This window comes from Anastrepha ludens, chromosome 3, assembly GCF_028408465.1.
Source record: "Anastrepha ludens isolate Willacy chromosome 3, idAnaLude1.1, whole genome shotgun sequence".
In the NCBI taxonomy this organism is placed as follows: Eukaryota; Metazoa; Arthropoda; class Insecta; order Diptera; family Tephritidae; genus Anastrepha; species Anastrepha ludens.
Window position 1 is genome coordinate 62,795,305 of NC_071499.1, and position 18,688 is coordinate 62,813,992.

Consider the following 18,688-nt stretch of genomic DNA (forward strand, 5'->3'; position numbering starts at 1 on the left):
AAATATAGATTTTAATCACTCAAACTCACGTGTTGATTTATTTAGTAAAAAAGTTGTTCAAACACAAAATTCGATGATTCATTTTGCGCCACCTTGTACATTTGACTACAGGGATATGACACCGCTTGTATGCATATGTTCATATGTGTGTGTGTGTGCATGCATCCTCGTAGTTCGCATCAAAGGTTTTATGTTTATTTATTGCCTCATATATTTTCGTGTGCTGCTGCGCAAATAAATAAAAATGCAATTTCAATCATCCCGTTGGATTTTTGGCGTACGCTTCACAGCGTCTAACTCAGATGAGTATTTAATTATTTCATGACTGCTATTTCGCAACATCAGTTGACATAGTGGAAATGCACAATTTTGTTGCTTAGTTAAGCGGAAAACACTGATGAGCGCTTTTCAATTTTATTTGAGAAACTTATTTTGGAATTGAAATCGCGTTTGGGGTTTATTAATAAATGAATTATCGCTATTTGCATGTGACGTGCACAAATTAATTTCATAGTGCAGTATTTCTATTAGGTCAGCAAATGCAGACACTAATTTCATATTTTTACCTGTTTTTCTTTTGCTTTATCAGCGTGAAACATCGGCCCTGGCATATGAGATAGCCAAACCAAAAAAAAAAAAAAAAACACAAAACAAACAGGAAATTTCGTTTTTGGGTTTTCTTGGAAAAATTTTACGCCACAAAACAATTAAAAAAAATTTTGTGATTATAATTCGGGGAATAAGTTCGTAGCGTTTTTACCGAAGACTCTTACTTATCAATTACATATTCGCCGTTACTGTTTACAACCTCTTCCCACCTTTCCACCAATTTGTTGATGCCGTTCCGCCAAAAATCACCTTGTCTGGTATCAACGAATTGGTTGAGCCAGTTTTTAGGGAGCTCTTTGTGATCGCGGGTAACGCCCTTCATATGGTTTGCCAGGGACCGGAAAAAATGGTAATCGGTCGGGGCAAGGTCCGGAGAGTACAGGGGATGCTGAAGGTCCTCACATTCGAACTCGTGGAGTGCGGCTTTTACGACTTGTGGAACATTGGGCCTGGCGTTGTCGTGAAGGAGTATGGTTTGACCATGTCGATAAGGTCTTTTCAGTCGAATAGCCTCTTCATGCGGTGTAGCTGGGCAATGTGGAGCTCTTTGTTGACCGTGGCATTCTTTTCGAGCATCTCGCAGTACACCATGCGCTCCCAGTCCCATCAAGCACATATCGTGATCTTCTTTGGCTAAAGATGCGACTTGACTCTCGGCTTTGGCGTATCTTCTGGAGCCATCCACTCCTTTCTTTGCCTCATATTGACGTGTAGGCATAATTTCTCATCTCCCCTAGGTTGCTTGAAGGCCGGCGAGATGCTGAGAACCAATTTGAAGGCGACTTCTTTTTTTTTTTTTCGTTGAGCTTATGCGGCACCTAGGCTCCCAATTTTCGGTAAATCCTTTAAGTGAAGGTGAGTAAAAAACGCTTTATTCATTTTCCCCACCCACTCACGACTAGTTTGCCGAGTCTTCTCTTTCAGAAGTGATTTGAGACGCTCTTCATCGAATTCAGAAGGCTTTCCGCTGCCGGGCGTATCATCGACGTCAAAGTCGCCATTTTTGAACTTTGCAAACCATCTTCGTGCTGTAGGCTCGCCTATAAGACCTTCTGTATACACGTCGCAAATGTGTCAGGCTGCTTCGGCTGCTTTTTGGCCTCGATGAAAAGCAAAGAAGAGCAGGTGTCGAAAATGTTGAGTTTTGCCTCCTGGATGTTCCATTTCATAGTCTCAAAACTAATAAAAAAATAAATAATTCAAAAATACAACTAACATAGTTTTGTAGAGCCGGAAGATTTATATCGAATGAATTCTTACCCTTTACCAAACAGCAAACAAATCGTTGTAAAATAAAAGAAAATATAAAAACGCTATGAACTTATTCCCCGATCTAATAGTAAAGGCACTATACCATTTTAGATGACAAGAGTACCACGGGTACACTACAAGAAGGACTAGGGAGCCATTTTGATGCCATAATGTAGACCACTACCTGTGAAAAATTACAAAACATAAAGGAAGAAAAAGCAGCTTCAGTCATCCACAGCTCTTGATGTAGTGGAGGAGAGAAAAGGGATCTAGGCTGGAGAACTGTCTCAGGCCATCCCCAAACGACACATTAAGAAACCTCAAACGAATATCCGTCAAACTCGGACATTGCAGCTTCTGTAGTGGGGGTTGTACGGAAGTCCAATCTTCTCGGCATGAGTTCCGATTACTCAGCGACTGATGACCACCGCTTTGCATCAAAGTTGACTGGCGGGGGATCGCTTTAAGCGCCCTTCTTCTGTCGTACTGAAGCCACAACGCCTTCGAGCACACGATAAGGTAGAACTTAATCTGTCTTGCGTTTTTTTTTATGAAAGAAATTGTGCTGTTGCCCTTTAACAACGGTCAAGGAGACACTGATGTCTGAGATGGGGACAACTGATATTGGTTCTGTTCACCCCTTCCTGACAAACATATCGGTGATTTCATTTCGCCTTATGTTTCTATGGCCTGGAACTCAAATAAAAGAAAATGTCCTGCACATTGGAAATGTGCAATCTCCTCCTTACAGGAGTTGACTAGAAGAGATCTGAAATATGTATGACGAGGACAGGGCTTAGATCGCAGCTTAACTAACGGAAAAGATACTTGTGTCTTCCTCCCAACAATGATCCCTAAGCATTTTATATGCCTTGCAATATTGACTGATTTAAAGAAAAATCCCCACTCCGACTGCAGATTTTTTCTTGAATGCGTCGTTGAAAGCAAAGGTACCTTTGACCGTGCAGACTCTCCCTCCTTTCTCCTTCCAATCCAGCTTGCTTGGAGAGATAGTCACAACCCTCAGAACCTTGCGTGCGGATGGAGAGATCTTTACGAAGTACAGAGAAGGAAGGAAAAATCTGCCCCAAAATGCTACCATATCCTACAGGAGATTGCCTCAAGAAACCAACCTCCTTCAACCTAATAGCGCTCTGAGCAGCAATGGATTGGACTTCAAGATCAACGGGAAGTAAGTACAGAGTGACCTTAAGGGCGGCAATGGGACATATTCTATACACACCAGTACATGCCGTTCCGAAGAGCTACCCAGCAAATTAGGCAACCATATGTCAAAATTGGCAGAACCACTAAGCTTTACATCCAGAGTACGACACGTGGCTTGAGACCCCATTTTTTGCCGAACATTATTTTACAGGAGTAGAAAGCTAAACTGGCCTTTTTAACTCGATTTGCTATGTGCAGCTTCCAGTGGAGCTTGGGGTCAAGTATTACACCAAGCTATTTGATGCCCAATGATGTGCGTAAAAAACTGTTTAATCTAGGAAGTCTAAAAGCTGGAGGTTTGTATTTTCAGGTGAATAGCATCAACTACGTTTTATCAGAGTTGACTCCAAGATCACGGAGTACAGTCAATGCTCTTTTCAAAATTTCAGCTAGAATTTCGCTGGGAGAGACGAGAGAATACCACCCTGCGCTGTATTCCTATACACGAATCTAATGATTCTGGCCCATTTCGTACAGCGTCAATATCCCCACAACCTAGCGGAGACGAGATCCAAAGGCAGATAAGTATTGCACAATCTAGCCAAGTTAGTGCAGCGACCATTTACTCAGCCCTTACATTATTGAAGGTGCCTTCTATGTCTATAAAGGACGGCAAGGTGAATTGTTTTCCTTCCACAGATTTCTCTACAGTCTGTACTACCTCCTGTAAGGCTGTTTCAAAGGATTTCTCTTTCAGGTAAGCGTGCAAGCGGAGTTAATTTGTTTCAAAGGAACACCAAACACCTTCAGAATAAAGGAGGTAAGGCGTATAGGCCTGAAGTACTTGGCTAAGACCTCCTTCCTGCCATTCCTATACCTAGCAGGAACATGGTTTAATGTAATACACTCCAAAAAAGATGTTACGAAGAAGAGGAACCACCAAAGTTTTAGTCCTGTGAAGCATCACTGGCATGATACCATTCGCATCTGGAGATTTGAGCGAGGAAAAGCCATGCATTGCCCAGTTGACTCTTTTGACAGACAGTATACAAACCACAAGTAATTCTTCCTACTGACTCGTGCCATCATTACAAGCTGGAGCAAAATAATCAAAAAATTGTAAAGACTCTTGGGCGGATTCAGCGTCTTCCCCATTCTCTCTTGACCAGAGTTTTACTTGAATGGTCATTGGTATCTTTCTGAGACTTAGAGAGTCTTTCATGGATGTAACAGATTCGCAGTACTATTTCCAGGGGTTGCGCTTCGCATTTCTAATAGCTTTCTTATATTCTCTCAAAATTTCTTTGCAGGCTTCAAAAGTTTATAATCTGATGGCAGTCATTCCAAACCCTCCTACCGTTTCTCTTTCAAGCCGGTCAGCGTCGTGCTCCAACAGAGAGAAAAGTCTTTCTTGCTAAACGATATTGGACAGGCCACTTTAAAGGTCTGATAGAACCTCTCTAAGTGTTCAATTTAGATGTGCAAGCATAAGATATTTGTTGAGTATTTGCGAAGAGAAATTAAAAGAGGAAATTGAATAACATCGTAGCGAATTTTATACCAAACATCCGAACAAATGCTTTTTTCCATGTGAATTCAATGCTAATTTTCCAACCATTGGCGGCTAAATACAAGCTGGTAAATATTAGCTAGTGTGTGCTGAGATATTTTTTTGAAATTTTAATTAAATAAAAGTACAAAAATTTTAATAAAAATAATGACTTAACAAAAAATGGGTACCTCATATTTTAGCCATAGAAGAAATGTAAGCGGTACCCAGCAAAAACAAAAGCTTTAGAAATAAAAATACTAGAATTTTTCTTTGACGTTTTTCATTCAGAAATGTTTTTTGTTTTGTTACAGAATAGACGGCATTTCAACTCACAGCAGTAGTTAAATTGACAAACTGATAGGCTTTTGCTTAAATCGACACAAATGTCGTGTTTTCTTTGCCTCTTATATGCGCCTGCTATTCGCAAATCCCTCGCATTGCACTGTTTTTCAAAGTGTGCCAAACAACCGATTCATGGGTTTCGCATACTCGTATGCCACCATTAGCAAGGTATGATCTCATAAAAGATGCCTATCAGTGCTCATACCATTCCCATGAGCAACGCATTGGCCCACGTCACTTACCAGCAACATTGCACCAACGAAGAAGAAATATTGAAAAATTATTTTTCAACAGCAGATTGAAAGCTTTTAGCAGCATTTAAGAACCTCACACTCAGATGTTTTCCTATACTCGTAAATGTGGCTGTATGTGTGGTAAATATGAGTAAAGTGCTGGCAATAGCCTTCATGGCAGTCATTTTACGCACATTTCTGCTTCCTATGTCAGCTTGTAGGCCTCGATGGGAATCGATTGTGGCACTTGAACTGTCATCAAAAGATGCAAACGATCTTTTGACTTTTCAGTTAACTTGCTGTGACTTTTCCTCTTACGTATATATGTATGTATGTATTAAATGGAAACGTACGTAGAGGAACATATGTGAAAATACAGTGAAGAATTTATGAAGTAAATTAGGGGCGTTCTTTTGTTCACTTTTCTCCTGGTTCACAATTGGCAGCAATACTTGGAACTATAAGAATAGAATTTATATGAAAGTATGTTATTTTATATCTCTATTGGTAATATAAGTATAATATTCAGGGTCACTCTGTATTACAATTTTTTATTATAAGACTTTTCTCAATCACAAAAGATTTGTAGATAGTATTGAATTCTATCGGATTGAATACTAGCACACAGAGTTCTTATATAGCCAATATGGAATACTCTAAATTACAAAGCGCTCTAGATGGGGTATTAAAATAGGTACGTTCCACAAGGGAGGGACAATCTACAACATTTGAAATAATATCACAAACGAACGATTATCGTTCGGACAAAACAGGTCGCCGAGAATGAAGAAATTTCAAATTGATAAGCAGGCATGAGGAGATTAGTATGATGTGGTGAAAGCGAAGGGAACGCAGAGCAAAGATACTGCAAACTTTTTGGATACGTCCAATTGGAGTCATATAACAGGCAGAATAAGTATCCAGATGAAAGATACATATTCCATTTTAGAATGAACAAATTATGTGTAGAACGGTTTAAGCGAATAAGAGCTTGTAAATTACAAAACTTACAAACGTTGGAAAATACCCATGAAAAGCAAGTCGACACCCATTATCTCTTTGTCGGCTATAAAGCTGCGTTTGATAGCCCGATAAGGGATTGCCTGTACGCCACCATGTCTGAGTTCGGTATACCAGCGAAGCTCATACGGCTTTGCAGAATGACCAGCTCCGTCAAGGTAGGAAATAACCTTTCCGAGCCATTCAATACCGTTCGAGGTTTCAGACAAGGCGATCCACTGTCATGCAACCTCTTCAACTTCGTGATGGAAGGGGTGCTCCGAAAAGCAGGTGTTCATCGTGATGGCACTATTTTCTACAAATGTGTCCAGCTCATTGCCTACGCCGATGACATTGACATTATCGGCCGCTGTAAGCCAGATGTCACCGCTGCGTTTTCTGCTATCGAAAAGTAATCATCAGAAAGCGTTGGCGAAGACTACCGTTCAAGCGCCTGGAGAGATCTAGTGAGGTCAGCCGTAACTCGGTTACGGGTTGTTATGGCCACCTAAGTAAGTAAGTAAGTACAAACGCTAATATAGCATTCGGCTTCGAAATGATATAATTAAAAAGTAAAGTGAACTAGTAAAAGTGAACTTTGCGTCGAAAATAATTTCTAAGTCCAAAGTTTCATTAACCGATACTATATGAAAAATATTTTTTTCTTTTGCAAACTTGGTCTATTTTTACGACTTTTCTCCTTCAGCTAGTCTAAAATGTTACAAAAATAATCAGAATTTATTGTTTTACCAGTTTGCAAGTAATTCACACACAAAATTCCTTTCGCATCACAAACAACTGATGCTAACACCTTCTTGGCCGATTTCTGGACACGAACTCGTTTCGGAGCCGAAGAACCTGGTTCACACCACTCTTTAGCTTTTTATTTTATTTTTATTAGGGATCATGGCGACAGATAGAATCGACGCACAAATCCACTTTAACTTTACGGAAAAGGTCTAAATTTTGCTGAGATGATCCCATTCGTATGTGATTTAGTACCATTGTTAGCGAATGCGGCACCCATTTTGCACACAGCTTTCTGAGACCCAATACTTCAACCAAAATATTTCTTATACTGCCTAATAAGATGCCTAGAGCTTTTACTTCATCTTTTTTCAGTCTCGATTTTCCAATACGATATCCTGCACTTTTTCTATGATTTCTGGTTTGTTGCTGTTTTTGGGCGTCCTTGATGTAGATCGTGCATCGAATGGATTCTTACAATAGATTAGATTTTAAAGTAAAAACTTGGAATATCGAAAACAGTTTCTTATGTCATTGTTAAACAAGGCAAATAGCAGGAGACCCAAGATATTACTGCTAGACATGATGGAAAGAATAATGACATGGCGACTATCGTGGTACCGTTACTTTGTGCTCAGCGAATTTGACAATGAGTTACGTCGTTTTAGCACCAGTATGGCCAGATTACCGTTTTCGTAACTTGATTGAGGATTTTTTTTGTTATTTAGTCTCGGAGTGTTAGTTCTTTCTTAATGACATTTTTCTAGCCTGTTCTAATTAAAATGTATTGTTTATAATTTTGTAAAATATACATTTTTTAAAAATTAGTTCAATAATTCACTCAGTTTTATTTAGCTTTACTTTTTTTAACATCTGGTAGCATTGCCCGCGATTGCAGGTGTTGTTGGTGTTCTCCTGCTTTCAGCAGTCAAATCTCTCTCTCGCTACTGCAGTGTTGCATAGCATTGGATATAAAAACGCACTAAAATGCCCTTTTAAAGAAAATAAAACACCCAATTTTTATTGAATCACTTAAAGAACTTTGTATGCGTGATACTTTTTTTTTAAATGTGCGTTTGCTTAAATAAATGTGTTATGGTTATGTACAATTTAATTTATGAGTTTTTTTATTAAACGAGTCTCTTTTGTTAAGGGAACGACTTTTTTGCTATATTGAGGTTATGTAACTAGATAAGGTACTCTTTTTGTAAAAATGTCAGTATGGTTTCTTTAGTATTTTCTGGTATTTTTTTAGCTTATTTTTACTATGAATAGACCTCTTGATGCCCTGTGTCCCACTAAGGATTGAGGACCGGAAAAACGATTGCACCTCTGTGGTTTTAATTCGCATTCAGTAAATTCAAACGCCTTTAAAAATGTGTAAAAAGGTTTTCAATCTTAAGAAGAGTTAAGAGAGGCACATTTAATATTCTTGCATAAACTTAAAAGGAACAAGAAATTAAATTTGCACTTTCAAAATATCAAATTTTATAAGAATCTACGAATTTGCATTAGCACTAAAATCTTCTCAGAGAGACCTTTTTTAACCTTGTTTTGTTTAGTAACACAGTTTTTTTTTAATTTACAGTTTTGGTAGCTTTAAAATAAAAAATAAGAAACAAACATCAACTTAAAAATTTTCGCATTTTGGGTATAAAAAAGCACTAAATTTATTGCGAGGAGCAAATGGTTGGCAACACTGCACAACTTGGCAAACGTGAGTCACGCACTCTCTGATAGGCGCAATTTTGTTTTTATCATTCTTGACTGCTAGAGCAAATACATCCACTCCTCTACCACGATCGCAGCGACTGCACTAAATAACCATAGTGAAAATAATTGAGAAAATGACAGCGGTTTATTTACGAAAAAATTGAGATTGTATTGGTGGAGTATGAAAAAAACCAATACAGTCTTCGCTCACGCTGCTTCATTCCTGTCTGAATAACGACCGATTGGACGAGGGTGTGAGTACGTGAGAAATGAGCGAGCAGAATTTGACGATGCTCGCACAATTTTGTTTTTCACCATAGCAGATTGGCTAAACCTTGTCTATCAATGCTAAGTAGCTGCGCTCTTGCTATCACCGACGCTCTTCGCAAATCACCTGAGCAACGTGGTACCGTTTTGAACAGCGCTCAACACCTCTTACTCTTACATCATGATAAATGTGTGACAGCGGGAATTGTGATGATCTTAGCGAGATACGCGTAGATCATAAACTCTCAACGGTATTGGATGGGTCGCATCACAATCAACGTGAAATAACAATTATAACATGTAATTTTCAAAGCCAATGCATAGCGGCGCATATCACGGTAAATGTGTATGTAAGTGCAAACGGAATTATATGTAACACAGCCCACTAAGTACTTGGGTAGACCCACTAGGATTGCGCGGTCAATAAAAATGCAAATCTAATTTAGCGTTTTAATTCCCAACCTTTTTTCTTTTTGGTAAAGGCATGCGGAAATACCTACTCTGCTTATTCAACCATCATACTTTTTGGGCTTCAGATGCCACGATAAAAGATTACGACTGATAATTGTCAACAACGATATACGTTCAACACCTACGACTCAGGAGAAAGGAGACAACCATTGGAGAAATGTGGAATGGAAGCCAAGACATGCTAATTTCTTATAAAGTAATGAATGGGAAATTATGTCAAAAGCCTTGGAGAAATCTATGTATACAACATCGACCTAGGAACCTTTTTGGAAAGCCGAAATGCATATTTCTGAGAAAACACCCAAGTATAAAACGATAGGTGAAGAAACCAGGTAGATCAGAGGTAAAAGTTGAACCAATTAAGCTTTCGACTACAAAAAATAGTTTATCTTCTACAATGCATTCAAAGAAAAGCTTGGAAAAAAGTCTATAATTACTCACAGTATTCTAGTTTGCACTTATAAGAATGAATGTATTAATGGGTTAGGGGTATTCAGGGGCTCGAAAAAATGATGATTTTCAGCATTTTTTTTACTTATCAATTGCTTTATTTTACAAAAGTAAAAACATAGCATTAATACATCAGGTTCCAACTTGACTTTCAAAATTAATAATTGTGTAAGTTATCGCATCACAAGTGGAGCGACCTACAGGGTTAACTTGACTCCGAACGGCAAATGGTTTTTTATGAGTAGTTTTTTCATGGCAGAAATACACTCGGAGGTTTGCCATTGCCTGTTGTGTGGAGCCCGTTTCTGCAGAACTCCCTTACGGTGATCATCACAAGTCCTTGGAGATTCATCTAAAATCAATCGAACAAGAGAAATTAGATTTATTAATAGATAATATTGTGCCTGATCGAAGCTTCTTTTCAAAATTAACAATGTGGCGGCCTAAGGAAATATTTTTCAGATTTTCGAGAAAAAAACCGACAATTATATTAATTGTTGAAAAAAGTTTAAAATTTTCAAAAAAAAATCCTTCGGTCAGGCAAGATTTTTTTATGTTTTTCAAAAGCAGTATAAATTATATTCAAATCTACCAAGCGGTGTCATCTTTTCCTGAGCCATATAATAGTTCTGTAGCCGTCATAGCAGCTTCCAAATATCGATTTTCTGTTGCCTACTTAGCATTCTTCCTTCTCGAATGTTATCGTTAGCGCGCTTATTTGCCAGCATCCAGGAGTGTCCGAGCGCCCTTTGTTAATTGTTGAATAACTCGAAAAGTATTTGTCGGGTTCACTTCAAATTTCCCCACAATATTTTTAAGATATTATACTTTAAGAAAATTCAAAAACAAAAAAAAAGTTGAAAATGCTGCGGTAGTCAGTCCCTTAAAAGCCAATTTCCACTCCAACAGCTCCTATGAAGCAAATTATACGTGTCTGATAACATTTTTTTTTTTGAAAATTTATAAGGTCGCCTAAAGAAGATAAACTCATAAGTATATAAAAAATAGTAATTGTCCAAGATAACTATATTATATAAAATAAATTTCAAGTGCATATATCACTTTTTTGATGGTGTTGTCTAACGTAAAAGCCATAGAAGATAAATAACAAAAAAAATCCGAAAATTTAGGGACACCCCTAATATGTGTTAACACATCTTCGAGAGCATATTATACAAGGTGACGCTAAATTATTCATGATTTTGTTTTAGAATAACTTTTTTACTACACAAAAAAATTATTTTGTGTTACTAAAATCTTTATTTTGACCTTTATGCGCTCCATCGCTTGTCTGTTTGTATACCGGAGCTGTTTAGGTTACAAGTGTCAAATATGATTGATGTACAACGGCATTTACAAATCTCCCTTTAGGTTAACTAATTTCGCTCCACCTTGTATGCCATGTGTTTTTGGCACTCGCTCATAAGTAATACGTACATCCGCTTCTTGCACCGTTTGTCGTTCTCCTTGTAGCTGCCGGGCTGAAATTCTTTTCGCCCTCGCCTCCTCTTTTGCCATCACCTTTGCCACAGCCTTCGTATTCGACTTTGTTGCAAGTACGCACACATGTGTGACGCCAGAAGTCTTCCATCTGTCACAGTTCCGTTGGGAGCTGTTAAAAGCGGATATTTCACTGCGCAAAGCTTTGCGGCTCCAGCTTCGCTTCAGCACTTACAACAAGGGCATGGGCATCGACTTGCACACATACCTACACATACATACATGCATGTGTGTACATTAGCCTCGCTTTGTGCTCGGTCTGTTGTAGCTTTTGTTTTCATTTCGTATCTTTAACTTGGCTTTTTATCATCTCAATGTGCCTTTATACTCGCTTGTTGGCTTGCGCAATTCTTCGATTTTTATTTGGCTTTTGTTGTCCTTGTTTTTGATGTGTGTTCATATGTGTGTGTTTGTGTAGATATGTACTTTTTTCTCCACATTTTATTTTCCTGCTTTCCATCAACTTTTTCATTGTCTCTACACTTTTTTCTTGCACATAAAAGTCTTCAAAATTGATTTCACTGTAATTTATAAATGATACACTGCCATGTAGTGTGCTTTTAGACGTACAATTACATAACTCTTGTTCGCATCGACGTTCGTGGCGTACGATACGAAATGGCCTGCTTCATTGCGTGACTATTCGCAAATGCCTGCTCTGCTCACTTCACGCTTAAGGTCTTCGCGTTATACTACAAATGCGCCCCACTCTCGCGCTCTTCGTCGCACTTGACTTTGTTAGCAGCTGAACCAATTGCTTGCCTGTGGGCTGCCTTTGACTTGTGTCACATTGCGCTGTAATTCAATTTTTCGATTGTCGCTTTGTCATTTCGGCTTCCTAAGTGATCTGCAAAAATCAAAGGGGCAGTCAGTCTGTATATTATAAATGTACGCATGTATTTACCATTCCGCTTTTCTTGTCAAACAACTTTCACTAAACCTTCTGTGGCCCGTTTTCCAAACTACTTTCGATTTTCTATTTCAGTTGGCTTATTCTTATCCTACTACTGGTACATGGCAGTTTGTGCGTCTGTCTTTGCATGACTTTTGATTTATTATTGATATTAGAGTCACAATATCCTTATTGTTGTTGTCTCTGGGCGTTGCGTTTATTGATGAAATTAATTTCATTGCAATTTGATTGGCGCACGTACTAGAAATTGTGAGGTCAGGCAGAGTAAATGGCCAAGGTGTGTACCATGATTCAATAATAAAAGGTTTGCTCAGTAAGCAGCTTTCTCATTCCCTCTTGACAAATCGGCTCCCTTAGCAAGACACTGGGTTGCTAGCTCTAGAAATTTTGACTAAAAGTGGAGGAAAAGTAAAATTTGTAGAAAAAACATTTCATTTTCAAAATGGACTGCTTACGAGCAACAACTCGCTCAAGAGTTTTTATCGGTATGTTCAGGACTATGGTAGTATGACATGAAATAGATACCGCTTAAGTCAGGACATAATAGAGTATTTGACACAATCCTAGATCGAGATGGAGAATTTACAAAGCTTTATTTCTTATGATGTGGTGATTTAAACGGAACTCATGTTTTGCAAAGAGCTAGCGTTTGCTAAAGAGTTACAGCAGGGAGAATTATTGAATAGTCCCGACGCAATCGATTACATTGCAGAACTCATTATAAAAAAGTTGGCAGAACTTGTTTCCAATGAGCCCACCTTCCTATGGATGGATGAAGTGTCCACAGGAGGCTTAGAAAAGCACAGTACCAGTATGAAAGAGCTTCTCATAAAAAACCATCTACCGGAATCGGCTTCCAATTGTGAAACGCGCGCTACAAATAAGAGGAGGATCTCGGCGAAACAAATTGTACGAAATTGTACGTGCCAATTATTTATTTATTTTTAACAAAATAGTTTCATATTGGCGAAACGTTGCGATTGGTTTTAAATTTTAAAAATTAATTCACAAAATAAAATCTTGGATTATGTGAAATAATTTCTTGTTTTAATATTAGACTTGGCAATTTCCGCTAATCACTTCTATCTATACCATTATTTACATTCAAATATTAGTTAAAATTTATTTTTTAAACCGTTCGCAGTTTGTTTCCATTTAAGTAACAAAATACTATTTTGCTACCATTTCTCCCAAAAAGGATTTAATTTTTTCCTTCTTAAATACAACCTTTTGTAAGGGAGTGTCAAAAATCGAATGTCACTAGTGAGCAAACCTTTAATAATTGAATCATGGGTGTGTACAGGTTTTTGTGAACATGACCGCCCCTCATCTCTTCCTTCTCTTCCTTCTCTTTCTCACTTGGCACTTGTTCTATACTCGTACGTCTTGTCGTGCGTCACATAAATTCGATTATCTCGCTAGTTGCAGGCGACTTTTACCTGTAGCCACGAAATTACATTAAAAATTCAATTCGCATTCAGGCGTTTAATTGAAGAAACGTATTGACTGATTCGATATTCAGTGGAAATTTGAAATTATAATTTATGTTCATGCGCATTTAATTGAATTAAGCTGTATGAAATTTAATGTCAATTTCATTTCTACTGAACGTTAAGTCGGGAAAACTTTAAAGCCTAAATGACAAAATATAGAATGTGACGTGTTTGTGTACTTATAAATACAGGGTGACAAAAAATAACTGTGTACAAACTTTTTTGTGCAATTAGATGAACGTAAATTTTTTTTAGCGAATGCTCTTATTTTGTGATTGTTGCGTGTGTTCTGAAGTACAAAAAAAAAGTATTCGTTTCTGTTCCAGCCCTTTTTAAATACTTTGTGTAACGATGTCAAATAGTCGCTCAGCTATTATAGCCCTGCATCAGCTAGGAGCACGCAACTGCGAGATAGCACGGAAGCTTGGAATTGCACGTTCATTGGTTTATCGTGCAATCAAATGATTTAAGGAGCTTGATAATGAAGGAAGAGGGAGAAAACGAACTGTTAACACTTCCAACAACCGAAAAATCATCAATAAAGGGTTCAACGAAATTATATGGTCTCGATGAGGAAAATTGCTCGTGGGACAGGTATCAATCGTGAATCAGTTCGCCTTATAGCAAAAAAAGAACTTGGACTTAAGCCTTACAAACTACAAAAATGCCAGCTGCTCACGAATGAAAACAAGAAAGTAAGACTCGAAAGATGTCGCTCGCTTCAACGGGCTGGGCCGCAGATACGGGCTGGGAAAAAATCGTCTTTACGGATGAGAAGCTGTTTACCGTTGAACAAGCTCACAATCATCAAAACGACAGAAATTGGTCTACAGAAGCCCCTGGACCTTCGTCTATTGTTAAACATTGTCAAAATCCGCGATCTGTCATGGTATGGGGTGGAATTTGCGCCAGTGGCAAGACTCCTCTAATTTTCATAGACCAAGGAGTCAAAATCAATAAAGAAGTTTACCGTCGAGACATATTAGAAGCACCTGGTCCCAGCAGCACTTTGGTTACGATGAGTGGACGTTTCAACAGGACTCGGCACCAGTCCACAGAGCAAAAACAACCCAAGAGTGGTGCAAAGACAAATTCCCCTCTTTCATTACTTCTCAGGAATGGCCACCCTACTCACCGGATCTGAATCCGCTAGATTACAGAGTATGGTCGATTTTGAAAGCAAGGGCCTGTGCAAAACGCCACAAGACTTTGGAATCCCTCAAGCAAGCGTTGCGTCGAGAGTGGGATCGCATAACGGTAGACGAACTACGGCCAATAGCCCAGAATATTTTGAAACGTTTGAGTTTGCGTATTCGTGCTAAAGGTGGCCACTTCGAAACTGGCTGAATATAAGTTACTCAAACATTGTCTATTAAAATTTCACAATTTGTTTTGAGCTACTATCAATGATAAATTTTTTTTATTAAAAAATGTTGTATACACTTATTTTTTGTCACCCTGTATGTAGGTGTACGAGTAAAAGAGAGTCGTTTGAAAAGCGCGTGCAAAGTGCGAGAGATGGCATCACTGGCGCTTATTGAGGTAATGTTTAGTTAGTCGAATCTCGCGGTATATTTATTTGTGTTTGGAGGAGGAAATCGACTGATTTAAATGAATGGACAAAGAAGACTTTCGTGTGCTGATTAAACATTACTTTATAAAGGGCAATACGCCTTAGGAGACTAGAAAGAAGTTTGATAAATATTATGATGACTCTGGATCTTCGAGTTGTGGTTGCAAAATAAATGGAAATAGGGTTCCGACTCGCTTCACTTCCCTCCTATTCTTCGCACTTGATTCCCACAGACTATTGTTTGTTCCCCAATTTGGCTGGCGGGAAAAAGATTTTTATTCAAACGATTGTATGGAAACGAATGGCTATTTTTAGATTTGAACAAAGTCTATTATGCGGAAGGGGTGAACAAACTAGAGCAGAGTTGGACGAAGTGTATGAGACTAAAAGGAGACTAGTAGTAGTAGTAGTATTTATTGCAAATTCAATTAAAATATACGAACTTTTGATAATTACTTATTCAAGTATTAAGAAAGCGCAGTAGCGTAGACGATGACAACATCCGATGAAGCGACGCTTGGAGTGTTTGAGAGAAATATTCTGTGCAAGATTTTGGTAACGGCGAATAGCGTAGGCGATGGAACGATGAGCTGTATGAGCTTTATGACGATATAGACATAGCGCAGCGAATAAAGATCCAGCGGCTACGTTGGCTGGGTCATGTCGTCCGAATGGATACAAGCGCTCTGGCTCTGAAAGTATTTGATGAGGTACGAGCTGGTGGTAGCAGAGGAAGAGGAAGGTTTACATGCAACACAGGCTGTTTAAACTTAACCACCCTTTATATATAATCCTAATTTTATGAGTTGTATTTTTCTGATCAAAAAAAAAAATTTTTGAGTAATATTTGTTTGATGGCTATTTTTTTGATCACAAATAAAACTCATCACTTGAGCATTTTTCCCCCCCTGAGAAATTAAAATAAATTTTTTGGCCGGAGTCAATTTTTTCAATAAAATCTTATGCTATTTGAATTTGAAAGAGTTTAATTATTTATTTACGTACTTAATAGATTTTTCTTCTTATCAGTTCCTTAATTTAAAGTGAAAAAGCCAAGAAAATTTCAACACTTGAAAGTGGTGAAAGAGAAGAAAAGTAGTGCAAGCAATTACTCAAAGCCAATCCGTTTGCAAACTTGCCACCCACCTCTTTTTTCTTTGATCGCCGATAATGGCAATTGCAATAAACAATCTTTGATCCTTTTGCTCAACTTTTACTTCCAGCCGATTTCCCTTATGGACGCATCCAATCACACAAACAAAGTAGTTGTAAGCCTATGCACATTTAAGAATCCTACACTAACACATTTTTATTTAGTTTATATACATATATGTAGCTCATATGTATGTGTATATGTACATCTATGCCCGCATGTAGCTGACTGAACTATGAAGCTGAGTTTTGCGAAATTAAGTTTAAGAGGGAAATAATTTTCAGCAAGAATTTAGTGCGGGAAAGTTCGAACCATCCAGCTGAATTTTAGCAGGCTGCGCCGTGAATGTCTGCGAATGTGCATCATTGTGTAGCTAGTGGAAGAAAATGCAATCAGCGCGTCAAGGAATTCCAGGTAAACTTGTACTGAAGTATGCGCCGAAGTAGTCTAGTACAGAGTGCGATATTACTCATACGCCCCGCTGCGCCCCAAAGCAGTTGCTCACATGTAGTCTTAAGGTAAGCCTACAGGCAATCCGATGAGCTTGCATTCTTCTTAAGGTACATATATTTGTGCTGATTGCTCGCTAGAGTTCGGTGGTGTTGCAAGTTTCCCTATTTGCTTGGTTGCCTTGCCGAAGCGCTCACTTGGAAATGCGCCCGCACCGCACCCACTTATGGCAAACTTTCGTAACTTACATAAGCAAAAGATAGCAAGTAGAAAAGTTTAGTGCGTATTTCAGTGTATCTTTTAAAGCTGAATTTTATTGTTTTGTGCACGTTGTAATTGTTGTTGCTATTGTGATTTGCTTGTAGCTTTTGCGAGGACTTATGTTATCTCGCTCGGTAACCATTGCAGCCACGTTGCTATGGATTACAACGCAAATGATTAAAATAAGGATTATATGATGCGAGGTTGAAATACATATATACGAGCATTTGTGGCTATATCTTGTAACTGCATGTCTATGTATGTATGTATGTAAAGCAGCATGCGGCGCTTTTCTTATTCGAGCTCCATATGCTTTATGTACTAATTACTTTGATTCTATTGTGTACTGCATTTAGTAAATGTATTATAGAGTATTTTATGAAAAAAGTTCAGGAGCGTCAACTACAAGGTGACTCAATGAGACCACATATTTTCTTTTATAAATAAAAGACAACATAATTTGGCGAATTTAATTTTTTTTGTTGTTCATTGCATGGCATTTTTTCGTCTATGGCTTTTATAAATAAAACGCAATGTCCATTTAATGTTGAGCACAACTTCTCTGATAATACAAGACGCGCATATCATAACTTTCCATTAATTTCTGACATAGCTCGGGCTATTTATCATTTATGAGGCGTATGATTTCATTCTTCAGCTCTTGAATCATTCGGGCTTATTCTCGTACACCATATTTTTCAAGTAGCCCCAGATCGGCGCCTATTTGATCGATTTGTTTCATGAAAATGCGTTTCCCTGAAATTTTTGATACCCATAAAGGTTGCCACTTTTCGTTACAGTACGACAATATCAATATAATTTAAAAAAAAATCATTGCTCAAAAATTATACTCCAAAAGTAATAAAACAGTGGCGGCCAGAAAATTGCAAAGTATTCATTTCGCCTTTGTGTTTGTACGGTGCAAAGATGCATTTTATAGTCATGACTGAGAAGGAATTGGGACTTTGGTACAAGTCCAAAGAAATACCGGAAATATTCTGCGTTTATCGCTATTCTAGTTTCGCATCTTCTTCTTTTTGACTGGCACGATAACCGCTCACGCGATTTTGGCTGAGCTTAACAAAGCGCTCGAACCTTTTTTTCTTTTGCTATTCAGCACCAATTGGGCCCACCAAGTGAAACCAAGTTCTTTCCCGCTTGATCTTTCCAACGCAGAGGAGACCTTCATCTTCCTCTGCCACTACCAGCTGGTACCGCAACGAATACTTTTAGAACCGGAGCGTTTACATCCATTCGGACAACATGACTCAACTAACAAAGCCGTTGGATAAGGTATCTAACATCAAATGACATACTGAAAAGTGGGTTTTCTCGGTGAGCAAAAAACGCATTTCTTTCGCTTACAGAATACATAACAGATCTCAAATTTTTGACTAAAAGTAGAGCGTATATATCCAGATCAAAAAAAGGAAGTTTTTCGAAAACTTATATTTATATATATTAGGTCGGGTCGATTTGTAGGGAGGCAAAAAAATCGCGTATTGCTCTGTGAAAATCATATTCTAGGGATCAAAATAACAAAC

The 18,688-nt window shown here is 38.2% G+C and overlaps 1 protein-coding gene across 1 annotated transcript; it reads left to right on the forward strand.

Moving 5' to 3' along the window:
* The first annotated feature begins 14,416 nt into the window (after positions 1 to 14,416).
* Positions 14,417 to 15,054, forward strand: LOC128857534 (uncharacterized). The gene is made up of 2 exons (XM_054093285.1): positions 14,417 to 14,719; positions 14,824 to 15,054. Exons 1-2 carry the CDS (start codon positions 14,417 to 14,419, stop codon positions 15,052 to 15,054), a joined length of 534 nt encoding a protein of 177 aa, XP_053949260.1.
* Positions 15,055 to 18,688: the final 3,634 nt, after the last annotated feature.